Source organism: Mugil cephalus, chromosome 2, assembly GCF_022458985.1.
Source record: "Mugil cephalus isolate CIBA_MC_2020 chromosome 2, CIBA_Mcephalus_1.1, whole genome shotgun sequence".
Taxonomy (NCBI): domain Eukaryota; kingdom Metazoa; phylum Chordata; class Actinopteri; order Mugiliformes; family Mugilidae; genus Mugil; species Mugil cephalus.
The window spans coordinates 23,631,604-23,647,103 of record NC_061771.1 but is presented as its reverse complement, the minus strand read 5'-3'; the positions used below and the strand labels follow the sequence as shown (position 1 = coordinate 23,647,103).

Below are 15,500 nucleotides of genomic sequence, written 5' to 3'. Positions count from 1 at the left end.
GTGACTCTGAAAAGACACTCGGGGTCTCGGACGACAGAGAGGACGAGCTTTAGGCCTGAAGCAGCGGCCGCAGACATGAAAACTGAAAACAGTTGTAACGAGCACTTTGGAGAAAACATCAGGCCGTCACAACATCACAGCAAGCTTATAATACAAAGCAGAACCGAGAGAAGAGAAGAGAAGAGAAGAGAAGAGAAGAGAAGAGAAGAGAAGAGAAGAGAAGAGAAGAGAAGAGAAGAGAAGAGAAGAGAAGAGAAGAGAAGAGAAGAGAAGAGAAGAGAAGAGAGCTTACCTTCCTCCTTTCTGGGATAGACAGATCTAACCTTTGGACACAAACACACAAACACACTCCTCTCTAATTCACCAAGACTTTCACAGAAGCACACATTCACACACACACACACACAAATCACCCTGTGATGTGATCGGCCACCCCGATAGCAAACCAGACCCGGACTCTCTAAGCCTCAAACAAAGTTTGGTGTGCACTGACCAAGACCATGGGGACAAAAAAAAAAAAAAAAAAAAAAGAACTGGGGGGAGCAACAGAGAGAGGAGGAAGAAGAGGGGAGAAGAAAAAAAAAAAAAAAGTGTGACCACCGAGTGAAGTTTAACCACTTACGATTCAAGTTTAGCTTCTGCGCACCACGCCTACACCCCCGGATTCATTCACGGGGACGTACGCGCACACCTCTCCGGGTGGGAGAGCCACTGAGCTGGATTTTTTTTTTTTTTTTGGGAAGCCCTGTTTTCTCTCCCTTGTTCCGTCTGGCTGCTGCTGCATAGCTGCCGGACAGACAGACGGCCTCTGCTCATCCCCCCTTTTCTCTGCGCTATCTTTTCTCCTTTTACTTATCCGATGTTCTTACAGATCCGCCCACTAACAGCTGCCCCTTACAGCCAGGTGGTGATAGACAGCAAGCGTGTTTGTGTGAGTGTGTTTATGTGTGTGTGTCCGTGTACTCGATAAAAAAAAATAAAAAACATATTTGAGGTGGTGAGAAAAGATTAGATAGTAAAAGTACGTGAACAAGTCACACCGTGTAGGGAGGCAGAATGAGAAAGAGGATGAAAGGATTCAATTTCTGTAGGTGAGAGGGGAAGACTAAGTGTAGTGAATGTGATTTGATGGTGATGCTGAGATGGGGTTTAGGCGTACAAATACCATTAGTCACTGCAGCGCAAACCGGTTACCCAGGCACACACATGAATGTGAAAACACACGCCGGGGCTCCCGGGCTACAGAAGTCAATTCACAACATGGCATATAGAAAACAGAAATCAATCTTTATATTTGAGGCCCCGGGTTATGGATGTAACGGTTATTGTAGTCATGAAAATTCAACCAGCCATATCTCACGGGCTTAAAATTGGCCTTTCTCTTGCTGAATTTCTTTGTTACCCTTTATTTCTTTCTTTTTTTCTTTAAGAAATTCCCTGAAGAAAATGATTCAGCCATGCAATCCTGTTTTTGAGGCTGTATAAAGTGTGTGCTATACCACACTAAATGTCACAGCGCACTGGTTAATACGCAGTAAAAATCTACATAGTGATCTTTGAATTCCACTGCTCATTAATGTTTCAGAGAGACAAAACTTGTTTTAAATATTTCAAGATTTAATCAAGTTTTCAGGGATCTTCCCAGTTCTGTAACCCCACCATGAGGCTGTGATCATTTCGTTGCTTTCCCTCTGTGCATTGCATCGAGGAGGAACCGATCAATGGCACGCCCAAGCATTTTTTAGCTTGCACACTTTCTTTTTTTTTTTTTTTCGTAAAGAATACCATTTGGGGAAATGCTGTAGCCACTCAAATCCTCAAGAAACTTGGCTTAGAAAGTCACAACCATATTCTTAATTTCAAGACCTTAGCCGGGGAATGTTGTATTTTTTTATTTTTTTTTCTTAAATCATCAAATAGGCTCCAACAAAATCTCTAAACTTGAACCCATTTGTTGGAAATAAAGAAGTAAACCTTAAAAATGAATGATAGGTTTATGCTTTTAAAAGCAGCCTGGGTAGTTGGAAACCGTTACTAAAAAAAAACAAAAAAAAAAAAAACAATTACCAGTGTATTTGTTCAGGTTAATAGACAATTACTGCAGTATTCCAGAGGCCATGTTTGTGATAAAGAAGGAACGGGTCACCCAGCGCACCAATCTTTAGACATTAATGGAGCACAGAGAAATTAAATTCACAGACACCACTGTTTATAAGAGTGGGTGTTGGCAGGGACTTCACGATACTTGAGTCACGATACGATACGATATTGCGATATTATGATATTGCGATATTCTACATAGTTCACTGAGAAATTGCAAATGCAGCTTAAAATACAAGTTGTATATAAGTATATCAGATGACAGTGATAATTCATTGGGCAAATTGAGTCAAGAAAACAATATTAACCTCCTGATATCAAACATTTGTTTGGAATGCATCTTAATTTCTTAAAGATAAGATTGAGGTTATTTAGGTATTTGGGATTTGTAGGACCTATGAAGTGTAAAAAAATAAGTGTCATCTTTAAACTGGAAGTAGTTTTTGAAATAAATGATGTGGACGCAGGGATTATTTCACTGTATATTACAATTTAAATCACCAATGTGTAACCAAAATAAAAAAAACTGCTTATTTCATTGCAGAAGCAGAATTGGAAATGAACAAAGCCCAACGTCCTCAAACGTGCACTTGTGAATTTGTTAATTTTTCATGTCATATCAAACTAGAAAAGTTAATGAGCATAAATAAACAAATATATTGACTCTTTGTTACCAGTACATGGTGTCTACTTTTGAGGACAACAGCTCTAAATGAAGCAGAATAAGCTGCAACAAACCTAAAACATAATGTCCCCGTATGTGGACGCCGGGTCTAAGGAGGTTAATACAAATGATACATTACCGATTTATTACACTTGTGCAGAAAAAGTGGTGGTGGAGGTGCAGAAGTTGTTCAAGATCGGCCCAAGACATGACTTTTTCTTTTAAAATCGATCGTTATCGTATCAGAAGAAAACGTATCGCGATATATCGCCATATCGATATTTTTTACCACCACTAGTTTATGATACAATAATTATAGTTTTTTTTTGACTAATTTTAAACAAAACAAACAAACATATTTTGTTATTTTTCCCATGGTGAACACACACTCTGAATAAGGGAATAGCACAGAACCGAAGCACAGTTCAAGACTACTGAGGCTCGTCCCTTAATTTCCTCCCCTGAATTTCTTTCTTTTTTCTTTTTTGGACAAAGCCCTCCCCCATTCCTCTCACTTTAAGACCCCCTTCCACACCACAGCCGTGACCCCCCATGTGCAGACATGAGGTCAAGCTCCAAAGATCACAGAGAGAAGCCAGACGAAAGAGAGAGAGAAAGACAGAGACCTAAAATCCTCCTTTCCTCCCAAAAAAAAAAAAAAAAAACAGGCCAAAAAAAACCTCCAGCCTTCCCACCAGCTCCAGACCCCCTCCTCTAGCCCAGTTGTGTGTCGAGGAGGCAGTGAGCACTCTTGCAGAAACATCAGCCCAGGGAAATTCAAATGAGGGCGAAACGGTGAGAGAGACACAGAGAGAGGGAGAGCATGAGAGAGAGGGAGCACAATAGTGAGAAAATAGGATAAAAGAATGAGATGGGTGAGCGTTAGGTAGGGAGGAGGAGGAGGAGGAGGGAGGAAGAGGGAGGAGGAGGTGGGAGGAGGAGGAGGAGGGAGCTGAAGAGGTTGCTGAGGCTGCAGGTTAAGATAATGTGTAGATCTGAAGAGATTTGCAGGGAACATTTTTATTCATTTTTTGATTACTCCCACCTCTCCGACCTCCCCTCCCTCCACCTCCTCCCTCCTCCTCCTCCTCCTCCTCCCGTGCTGTTGTTTCTCCGTTTGTTTGTTTTTGGCATTAGCGTTATGACTGTTGGTATCCATGTGTACGTACACACGCATGCTGATTAGAACTGGAATATTTTATAAACCGCAAATATTCAGACCCGCCAAAGCCCGCGCACACATATCAATACGTAACGCGCACAGACACACTCAAAGATGCATCAGAGGAGCAAGCGACTGGGCAGGCGGCGTCGGGAATGCTAAGAGCTTACAAGTTGGTAAACATGCAGACGCAGACATACGTGCATTCAAACCCACGGCTGTGTGCGCGCCTTATCAATGCGCTGCAGGTTGAGCAAGTGTTCTGAATGAGCTGGACCGCGCGGAGCTGCTTCTGCTATCCTGGTCGCACACAAAACAACGCAAACAGGCCCAGAGCGGCCTCTCAGGCACACATAACTGAGGCCACACACACAAAAAAACAAAAAAAAAACAAAGACGCACCTGCGCTGCCGTCGGACCCTCCTTCCAGGTTGAGCGAGATGGACTGGTCTCCGTCTTGTTTCCCTCGACCCAGGATCATCCAGCTCTCCAGGACGTCGGAGGAATCGGAGGAATCGGAGGAATCGGAGGAATCGGAGGAATCGGAGGAATCGGAGGAATCGGATTCGGACTCTGAATCGGACTCTTCTGATTCCGATGAGTCTGATTCTGAGCCGCTGGAGGCAACGGTCACCGGCAACCTCCTTTTGCGGGTTTCCTAAATGACCAAACCAATGAATTAGACGTGAACACACAGTTTTCGGTCGCACCAACACTGAGCCGATCAAACGACTATTAGACTAAAGTGAATGAAAGGAAACACAGACTGACACAGCAGACCTCTGTCAAACCATTTCCCCCTCGTTCTGTGACTGCTAGCATGAAACGTTCAGTCAACAGCTGCAGCAGCTTGTCCTTCACCAACTTTGCTGCAGCACAAACAAGTGCAACAGAGATGGAGCAGCTTGAAACCAAACAACTGGACCTGCTGCACGGTCACTTTCACTTCCTACAGCTTCATAGTTTTGGGATTAGTTGTTGTCTGAAACTGTCTTTGCTGTAATCAGTTTTATACTTATCACTCACTTCACTTCCATATGACTTCACACGGTGACGTCAATTTCTAATGAGCATCCAGTTTAAGTCAGATCAGCCATAATATTATGACTAATATTGTTAGTCATAATATCATGACTAATATTGTTAGTCATTATCCATTGTGCCTCCAAAACAGTTGTGACTCATCAGAGAATGGACATGGGCCTTCTGGTGAATGTTGTTAGTGGGGGTGTTTGGGTCCTATGGGTTGAGGGGAGGGGCCTCTCTGGATCATCCCACACATACTTGTGACTCATGGTGGGTTCATCATGTGTTTTGAATTGTCCCTAAATAGTTTTTTTGTGTGTGTCTGTGTTCGCTACATCCTTCTGCTGAAGGCTGCTTTCATCTATGATTGTCATTGCTGTGGGATGGGGTTGTCTGGTCTGGTCTGGTGTAGTTGGGTGGTACACGTCTAAGTGACATCTACATGAATGCCAGGTCCAAAAGTTTCCCAGTAGAACATATATGTGTATTGCTACAAGACCGTCAATGTTATTTTCTTCACCGATCAGTGGTTTTAATGTTGTGGCTGATCGGTGTATGTACTCACATTAATCTGGAAACCGAATTAGGCTCAAAGTTTAATATATTTTTTATCTTTTTGAAAAGGGTAAAAAAAAAAAAAACCTGTAGCAATCAAAACCAGTTTCACTGTTCACACGGGCAGAGTTACTGACGACATCCAAACTGGATGTCATCCATTATTTATTACTGCATTTCCTTCAAAGGTCGTGGAGGGGATGGAGCCTATCTCAGCTGACACATTAGCCAATTTAGAATCACCAATTAATTAATGAATAAGACATTTAATTAACAAATGTCTTTGGACTTTGGGAGGAAGCCAGAGCACAAAAAAACGCATTTGGAACACGCAACCTCCAATAGTATCTTCAATAATTATAGATACACTTCCTCAGCTGTAAATTATTATTTACACTTATTATCACTGTAAATGTTTCAGGAGTGGAGCATCTGTTCTTTAGCAGCTACGTTTCCAAGTATTTTTTTTATGTTTAGCCACGCTGAACGCACAGCTTGTTTGGATGCTTTTGATGTGATGACTCAATTGCTCCATTGCAACCTCACGGTAAAGTTGTTTTTTATTTTGTCACCAAAATGTGATTTTATCTGCCTTGGAAATGACTCTTCGTCGACAACATAACGTAAACACTGCATCTGAGTATCTCTTCTACCTGTTGTGACGGGGTGGACGTTTGCAGCCGATGCAGGCCTTGACCCTTCAAGGCGCAGACGCCCGAATCGCCGTCGGAGGAGTCGTCCTCGGAGATGGAGATGACATCAGGGCTCGAGTCGATCACGATGACCTCCTCGAAAAGCGACGCCGACAACTGCTGACCTTTGGCGTCGCTTTTCCCTTTCTTTTTTTTATCCAGCTTGTCTCCTTTCGCCTTCTTCTTCTTTCTCAGGAGTTCCTCGGCAGCGGGTGACGGAGGCTGGCTTTCTGACGTGGGCTCTAGCTCTGCGTCAGCATCCTCGATCTCCTCGATCACCTCCTGTTTCTGGACGTCCCGAGGCTCTCCGTCCTTCTCCTCTCCGTCCTCCTCCACCCCGTCCATCCCCTCCATCTCCCCAGCATTGGAGGAGTAGTGGAGCTGGCTGTAGAGGCGGAACTCCAACTCACTGTTGGCCTCCGACCCATCAGAGTCCCCGTCATCCTCTTGGTAGAGGTCGTCCTCCAGCTCCTCCCGGTCCTGGTAGGCGCAGTACATCACCCCGACACCTGGTCAACGCATGCACGCACATGCACGACCCCTCACAAAGGCCCACAGCCGGGGCGACCGTGTCTTCCGTGGGTGAAGCCAACTGCAGAGATAAAAATGGACGAAACCACGTTACTGCAGCCACCACTTTCACCAGATACATTTATACTGCTATGCAATACAGCACAAAGGTATACTGATATATGCAATTTGAGATAATGTTGTAGTAATGAAATTAAAATGAGGAGCAAACGTTTGCGCGTTTCTAGAAAAAAGGTTTGAATTCAATTCTTACGCCCCATTTTCTGAACCTCAAAGTGACGTCTTCAAACCGACTATTTTGTTCGACAAATAGTCCAGAAGGCAAAATATACTCAGTTTATCATCACACACAAGTCAAAGAAAGGAAAAATCCTCACAAATAAACAGCAATAAAAAAATAACTTAATCAGATAAAGACATACTGACAGATCACCCATTATATTTTTCAAATTATTTTTCCACTCTCCAGGTAACCACTGGTTACCGTCTCTTAATGAAATTAAGAAGCTTCAGGTAGGTGCATGGCATTTTCATTAAATGGTTATACAGTTTAACGAATGGCTTATTTATAAGTTTTAGTCAAGTCAAGTCACAGGATTGAAATGACGTTCCTCAAAGGCCACGGTGCAGCAACTACACAAAACAAATGTAAACAAAATGTGCAAATGTTGAGAATATATAAAATATAAAAAATATGTCCTATATGAATATAGACTAAAAAGAAAAAACATGACATAGCGCATGACACAGCATGTGGATTATTCAAATGAGTTTAATTTGGCCTTTTTTTTTTTTTTTCAATGCACCAATATCAAATATAAAATCGGCATTTACGATTTCTAACAAAAACGTATGTAACTTAGTGGCACGTACCCCGAATGTGCCGAAGAGTGTCCTGCCCTGAGACACTGAAACCCTAGTTGCTCTCAGTATTTGGCACTAGTGTGTCTTGTGTGACTGAAAAGGTAGATGTGTCTGTGACTGTAAAGCGCTTTGAGTGCCAACAGGCAGAAAAGCACTATGTAAAAAAAAACAAAAATAAAAAAAAAAACAAAAAAAAAAAACAAGACCATTTTTTATCATTTACAGTGACGTTAGGGCCACGTTAATGCCAGGATTATTTATTAGTTAGTTTCCTGTATAAATTAGCCGCCACCTCAGGTGTCTACAACATTCAGTCTTTTTCTGAAAAGCCATAAGACGTTCTTAGAAAAACCAAAACAACACGGTTCAGCTCCACTTTTTTTTTTTTTTTTTAACTTCTAAACTATTTTCATCAGAACTACGCTAATAAGAAACAGCTCGGATCTAAGTTCATCAGCTGCCGGGAGCTGATTTCAACCGGCGCCTAACGCGACATAATCCAGGACCCACTCCGACTGTGTCAGAAAGTGTCGCATTATCTACCTACCACACTGTGTTGTTAATTTTCCCAATCCCTGTCTCCCTTTCTATCACAGAGACCCACACGGAGTGGACGGAGAAGCGGCACCGGCCCATTGCTCTGTCCAGTCCTGCGTGTCTGTGCCATGATGGCTGGAGATGATTGGCTCCCAGGCCGCACACACTGCATAAACGCCACGGTACACGGTCACAAGCTGGCCACCGGGGGATTAAAGGGACAGAAAGAAGAGTCTTACCGGCTGGCGAGGGGCGGCAGCTATGTGTTAAAAGTTTAGCAGAGCACAGAGACCGGGGGCTGACAAATGACTGGCTGTGTTTTACAGAGGTGGAATTTACTGCACTGTACTCGAAGCTCCGGTGCAGCCATGGTCCGCCAACACAGGCGGTTTTACTTAACCCTCCTAATTAAGAATGTGCTCAGAAACGGCTTGTTCTGTACTCTAACGCTCAGCACCACTCCTCTAGCTCTGCTGCGTCCATTATGGAGGCGCCTTCACGATGCACGACGGGTTTTCACAGAAAGACACACACAGGTGCAAATCACACATGCAATAGAGGTTGTATTCCCATTCCAGGACCGTGTCATTATTAATGTTATTAGTAACACCAGTGCACTAAAATTGGTGACGTAATAAAAAAATAAATAAAATTACCATGAGCTTTTTGCACAACCTACAAACAGAAGTAGAGAGAAATGCTGAATTATTGCAAAAAAAAGGCTACATCAGTTTTCCAAACAGTAAGCACAGATGTTTCTATTGGCCAATTGTGCACATCCACAGAGTTAAAGGTGAGTCTCACAGGGATTAGACCGAAACAGGAAATGCATGCTTGAATTTCTCTGTGGTTCAGGTTCAGAAAGAAGAGAACGGGAGCTGGAGCAAATATCTGACTGAAGACTGCAGCGTACTGTTACACTGCGCATCCTGGGATAAGTCAAATTGTCAAACTAATAAAAAAAAAAAGTCCTTCTCTGTGATGGAAAACTCACACCACAGGTCAGTACGAGACGAACCTAACGAGAGGATTCATTAACCAGAATAACGTAAAACACGTTAATTGCATGCTATTGTAACGTAATATTCTGAGAGACCTTTTCTGTTAAATACCAAGCGTTTACGTTATAAAAGCTAGTTACTGTCCAGATTACAGGGTGTATACGCTGTAGAGAGAACAGACCAACGTGTAGGGCCACTGGTTTCAATCCCCTCTACATCCATGGCTGGCGTACGCCTCTAAAACTGCTCCCTGGACACGGTGTTTGCTGCCCACTGCTCTGTGTGCAATAACGGTTGGCTTTAATCCAGAGAGCAAACGCACATGTAACAATATGTATAGCACAGCTTGGTTTACATTTACGCAATCTATTATTTTCCAGCGTGTTCATTATGCATATGTACAGATTCCTGTACTTACTTATTCTTATCGTTAGAATATTATTGACGTCTTTACTCTTTTATATTATCCCCGTTGTGTCACTATTAAATCAAATTTACAATGTATCTATGTATTTATTTATCTGTTAAAATATGAGGCCACATTAGAAAGTTAAAACTACTTCTATGTGGACCAACAGTAAAGTCTTGCTTATTTGTTACTAATAGTGATCCAGTGGTTATAATCCACAGAGTGGAGTTTCTGCAAAGTGAGCACTTGTACTTGTGATCACATATGTTGCTTTTACAATGAATGCTTCACTTACAATGCTTACATGTATACTTACTACTCAAAAGTTTAAATATCTCCAGAAATCAATATTTCTCCCCAGAAATATCGATTTCTGGGGAGAAAATTAGATTAGCTTCAACTTTATTGTCATTACACATGTACGAGTACAGAGCAACGAAATGCAGCTCAGCATCTAACCAGAAGTGCAATAAACAGTAAGTGCATGTAGCATAAATAGTGTGGTATATAAGTGATATGGAAGTGTTGCTTTTAAAGTATATGGACAATAACTACCAATGGAAACCCATGTACAGGTGAGACCATATACACAGGTGAGTGATCAAGATATACACAATGATTAACTCGGGTACTATGAACATATTACACAGATGGATTCGTGCGTTAATTAGACTATACATAGGAACCATAACATAATTTACACTAGAGGAAACAGCAGGTGATACATAATACAGATAAAATACAGATAATCAGTGCATAAATAATAAGCAGTAGCCAACTAATGTGATCGTTAGTTTCTGATTTAAAAGTGTTTGTGATCAAGAATAAAATAGTTGCCTAGTGACATAACACGTTCCAAAATGTACAGCCGACTGGCTACACAACACTGACAAGTAAAAGAGCAGAAATTTGAGTTTTCATAAGTATCCATGCACCCTAGTGCTATCTGTAGATAGCATGGTGGCAGCTCCGGCTAGCTAGATGCTAACGAGCTAGCAGACTGGGGCGCACGTTTGTACTTCGGGAAAGTCGTATTTAAACATTTTGACACAATACGCGGGGAAATAGGGAAACTGTCGGAGAGTAATGACAACTTAAAAGCCATCTCCGCGTGTCAGCAGTCTCTGGGTAACATGTGTCCCTGTTCTGCCAGTCCACGTGTTTACAAGCTGCCAGCAGCCGGTCGGATGTAAACAATGGAGCTCTACTGTCCCAGACACTCGTGGAAGGCAACACATATGCGGGGATAAAGTAGCCTTACACAAGCTACATGTATACACGTTGAATATTTAACGACAGTGTGCATGAGCTCACCTTTATCGACAAACTGGAGACATGCAAGTGTCGGAGCGGCTCTTACGCTTCCAGCCAGAAGGAAACAGACAAACAACTTCCGGGTTTGTCCGAGGTGAAAATTGGTTGGCCAACCGTAACACTTCACTTGGGTAAATCCGTGGCCGTGACAAGAAGGTTATCACAAGGACGAATGTAAAAGTACATTCAATTTTTAGAATGTATTTCAATATTTTAGTTGGTCCATTATTTGGATAATTTTGTCCACAAAAATTAGTCGCTGTGTTTTACATTAGACTGGATTTTACTACTTTTTTTCATTGGTTTTAAAACATTTGTTAGTTTTTTTCTTCTCATCTTATTTTGTAAACTGGTATCAATCTGTGATCCCTTAGGGTTTAGGATAGTAAACTACACTTCGATGGACTGAACTACTGACATGATAATAATCCCAGTGTTTGCTGTGGGCCTGAAATCACAGTAATGAAATGTGCCAGCACACAGTTACATTATGCGAACACACTTCTTTAAAGTACATGTGAATTAGAGCTTTTCTCAAATTATAAACATGAAAATGTAATGTAAAAAGAGAATATTGTTGTATTGTGATTGAGTTCCTCAAAAATTGTAGATTATTTACTGACCTTTGAGGAAAATTCTGTACAGACCCTCACACGAATACACACAGAAAACATACACATTTAAACATACATACCTATAGTGAACAGGGTCTTTGGTTTAGTGTCCCTGTGGCAAGGAGGACAAAACTCCTTCCACAACGAGCCCGTTTCCAGACCAGGGATCTGTATCTGTGACCAGATTGGAGCAGTGTGAAGAGTGGGTAGAGGGAGTGACAAACAATTTAACTGCGGAGATTTTCCAACCATGATGTCACAAAATAACCTGTGAATTTCAGACCATGTTTATTTAGACTACAGTGGCTGAAGTTCATTATACCTCCGTCCGAGCATCTTCGGGTGTTTCTATTTCTCTTATAAAAAGATATAATAAGTCAAAAAATAGGTACTGAAGGAATTTTTCTCAGTAACTGGTCCTAAAAAGGCTGGTCTGGTTGTCAAGGGGTTGTAGACACTGATCATGTATTTAGCAGTGGTTCTGCCTTACCTCCATCTCACCTTCTATCTAATAAAGTTAATTCTGAGCACTAACAAGAACATAAGGAATATAAATAGTAGTACAAGCTGAGCACTATGGTTATGATAAAAATTTCACAGAACATCTTGAAACCACATTACTGTGAAAAGTGTAGGCTACTTCCTCTTATTATAAAATGATCAAAGTTAACAGTGAACAGTCCGCTAGGATCCAGGGTGTCATCTTTGTTCCTGTTCTGTTCTTCACCACACACACTGTTCTGACTCTGATGGATGCTTCTGCACTAGGGCACAAATATTAGCTATAAAATGTCAGAACGTGTGCACGTGGGAACTGGGTGTACACATGCGAGACTGACTCGTACGGACCTCCAGGCCTGCGCTATTATTACATGTTGATGGGAATGTAAATCTATATGTAAATGTAATTCTACAGACTGGCTATCGCCATCAGTCATATTTACAGCACGTAGAATACAGCGAAATTATGCCATCCTGGCTCTCATCCAGACTGCGCAGCATTAACATCCATCTTCTCCTCCCTCCCATATCATGAGAATAATTGTGAACTTTGTATATCCAACTATAACCGACGCCAACGTAATAATAGTGAGCGAATGGCGCTATGATAGAGAACCAGAGGGTGAATGCCATCTGATTCCAGGGGTTTCTCCATGCGTGTCATCACGGGAAAGGCCATCACAGAGTTGAATTGTTTCCTTCCAAAGGTTAGGCTATACCTCGTGTCACAACACTATCACCTCTTTTAGTTAATGTACCCACCTCTCTCTCTCTCTCTCACACACACACACACAGACTCACACACATACTTAAAATCCTGCATCTGTTTTGTTTTTGGGGAAGTGCATGCGGGGGCCCTCTGCCTCCTCCGCTCCCCCGTATCTCTCTAAATTGGATGCAGGTTCGGGATGCCTCACTGCCCCAGTGAAATTGTGATGTGTCTGCCTGATTTTGGGTTCCATGCATTTGCCGGTATTTACTATTATTATTTTAAAAAGGGCAGAAGAGGCCGGCTGAATGGAGGCACCTGGTTCAGCGGTTCATCTCCAGGCCAGTGGTGCCCGAACCGGCGGCGTGTTGAAGATGGATGGATTGTCCGGGGCAGGGATTTGAAGTCCCCTGATTTCCAATCACACATTCCAGAGGGGATGGTTCTGCCTGATGAATGATCTTTATTGGGGAGAAGGAGTTAAAAGAAGCATGTCATTGCTCTCGTTTGATGGTGTTTGTATGTGCCGCGGTGGATCCTTCTTCCATTTGGCGCCAGGCGCCACAGCAAAGGAGGGTTTTATCAAAACAGGGTTGCCGTCAGTCACTCCGGCGTATTGGCTATACTCAGCAACTGATGGTCAAATCCCCAATTCTCCTGTGTTTGTTCTCGCTGCTTGGCTTAAATCGGTGTGATGAAACACTTCTTATTTTACAGAAACTGTGAACAAAAAAATGATATACACACACATATATATATATCAGCTCACTCTTACAAAAATGACTTGAGCACAGTGAGAGAAATGTTGAAATATGTTGGAGACAGAAGAGTTGAAACAATCAGTTGATTAACTAGGACATCATCGACATCTGATTCAAGTTTTTAAGCAAATATGTGGAAAGAAAACACAGAATATCCTTTTATTCTGTGACAGCCTTTCAAAACACGACCACGGACTGTGTGATTTCTCCGTTCGAGACCACGAATCGGTTGATGAGCTGAGAAAACAATCTGTATATTTATCTGAAAGCCGGAGTAAAATGACAGTTGGAGCCTTTACAAATGAACTGCACAGATGCGCGTCTGAGCTGCGACTGGTTGCATCAGCTTGTTTCAGTTCTGTAACGGGAGGTCTGCTTTCCTTTCTGCTGTTGCTTCCTTGTTACTGTACGCATGTAAATACGACCATCCAGCTGCGGAGCAAGAGGAGTTCCCTCTTTAAAAAAAAAAAAGACCTGCACTGGATCACCGCTTCTGAACAAAAAATGTCTCCCGTGCATCACCCATATGGGGCCCTCTGCGCCTGCAGTCGTTCACGTATCCCGGATGTACAGCGTTTATGAAGGAGCCCCCCTCAAAGTGTGTTTTTTTTTTTTTTTTCACTGCGTCGCACACTCTTGCAACACTTGAGTGAAACTCTGATGGTTTCAGTCACGTTAGCATAGGTGTCATATTTTCATTAGTTCGAACAGATATCGCAGCATCGCGGGATAAGAAACTGACATTAGAGCGACTCAGTAGATCCAGGAGTTAATATGCCAAGTAGAGCATGTACTAATCAGCGGCAAAGCTCACAAGTAGGAGGAAACAAATGATGGAGCACAACCAGAGGGGATTGAAAACTTGTCACAGGGGGGACATTGCTTGTAATTTTGTAACAGATTTTTTATATTTATTTTTTTTATTATTACACTAAAAGTTTAGCGTCTTTTCCCAGACACAGAATATGTGACTTTGCTTGACAATTAATGACTTCAATTAAGATCAGTGACCAAATATGTGTTGGTTTTACACACTGCCAGTTCATTAGGCACACTGGTAAAAACTAAGATAACATAACTAACATCATCCCTGCACTGTATCTTAGATTCATGAAGATACAAGGAGAGCTGTTTATTCAACCGTGTTTTCATTTTTGAGGCTGCGGTTTGTAGTTATGTGTTGTACGGACACATGTTTCTATTACTACTATTTGACAATCACATTCCAGTCGTATAATTTAGCAAAGTTCAACAGTACCACAATTTGCATCCTTCCAAATGATCGTACAGTTGAGTTACCACACTGTTTTATCATAAACAGAACAACATAACGGTCATTTATTGTAGCACTGTTACATTAGAATGCACAGATACACACATAATGTTTTGGGAAGTGTGTGTATTGCGGTATCGCATTCATCTTCATCATCATCAGCTAGCAAAGCCTTTGTGAATAAAATAATCATATATATAGCTCACCTGCTATTGCACCAGACAAATTAAAAGTGCAAAGAACATGATTTCCTTTAACATTTTGTTGTCACCGATTTGCAAACCTGCCAGGCCAGTGATTGACCTGTACTCAGAAACACGTGAGCTTTAGGTACCAGGGCTCGAACGGCTTGTGGTGAAAGACCACACGCAGATATCGCCCTCACTTTAAAAAGGACCCAAGGCCAAAGATTTGAGAACCGGTGTCAGTGTCTCATGGCCACAAAGACGCCACAGATTTTAGACTTAAAATATTAACTTACAATCACACTTTTTTTTTTTTTTTTAAATCAAATGCAGTTTTTGCACAGGACAAACACAAAAAAATACACAAGAAACACCTTTTTTGAAGCTCTTTGATGAACAATCTGTGCTTTCAGTAGGAAGGGGCAAAAAAAAAAAAAACAAGGGCTTGACAACACCTTTTGAGATCGGACCAAGTGACTTGTGTCTGTTGGGATTAAATTTGTGAACAGAAGCCGCGCACACCCACGAAGCCCCACATACACGATTCCAACACCACACGACGCCACGACACCTCTTTCTCAGCTGCGGGTATAGAACCACAC

The 15,500-nt window shown here is 42.0% G+C and overlaps 1 protein-coding gene across 1 annotated transcript in view; it reads right to left on the bottom strand.

Moving 5' to 3' along the window:
* Window positions 1-10,949, bottom strand: part of zcchc7 (zinc finger, CCHC domain containing 7) — a 50,127-nt gene extending 39,178 nt beyond the window's left edge. The window contains exons 1-3 of the mRNA XM_047578850.1: window positions 10,856-10,949; window positions 6,161-6,791; window positions 4,329-4,584 (exon numbers count right to left, since the gene is read on the bottom strand). Coding sequence (XP_047434806.1) covers window positions 4,329-4,584; window positions 6,161-6,697 — 793 coding nt within the window. The 5' untranslated portion in view covers window positions 6,698-6,791; window positions 10,856-10,949. The remainder of the gene's footprint in view (window positions 1-4,328; window positions 4,585-6,160; window positions 6,792-10,855) is intronic.
* Between the last annotated feature and the right edge of the window lie 4,551 nt (window positions 10,950-15,500).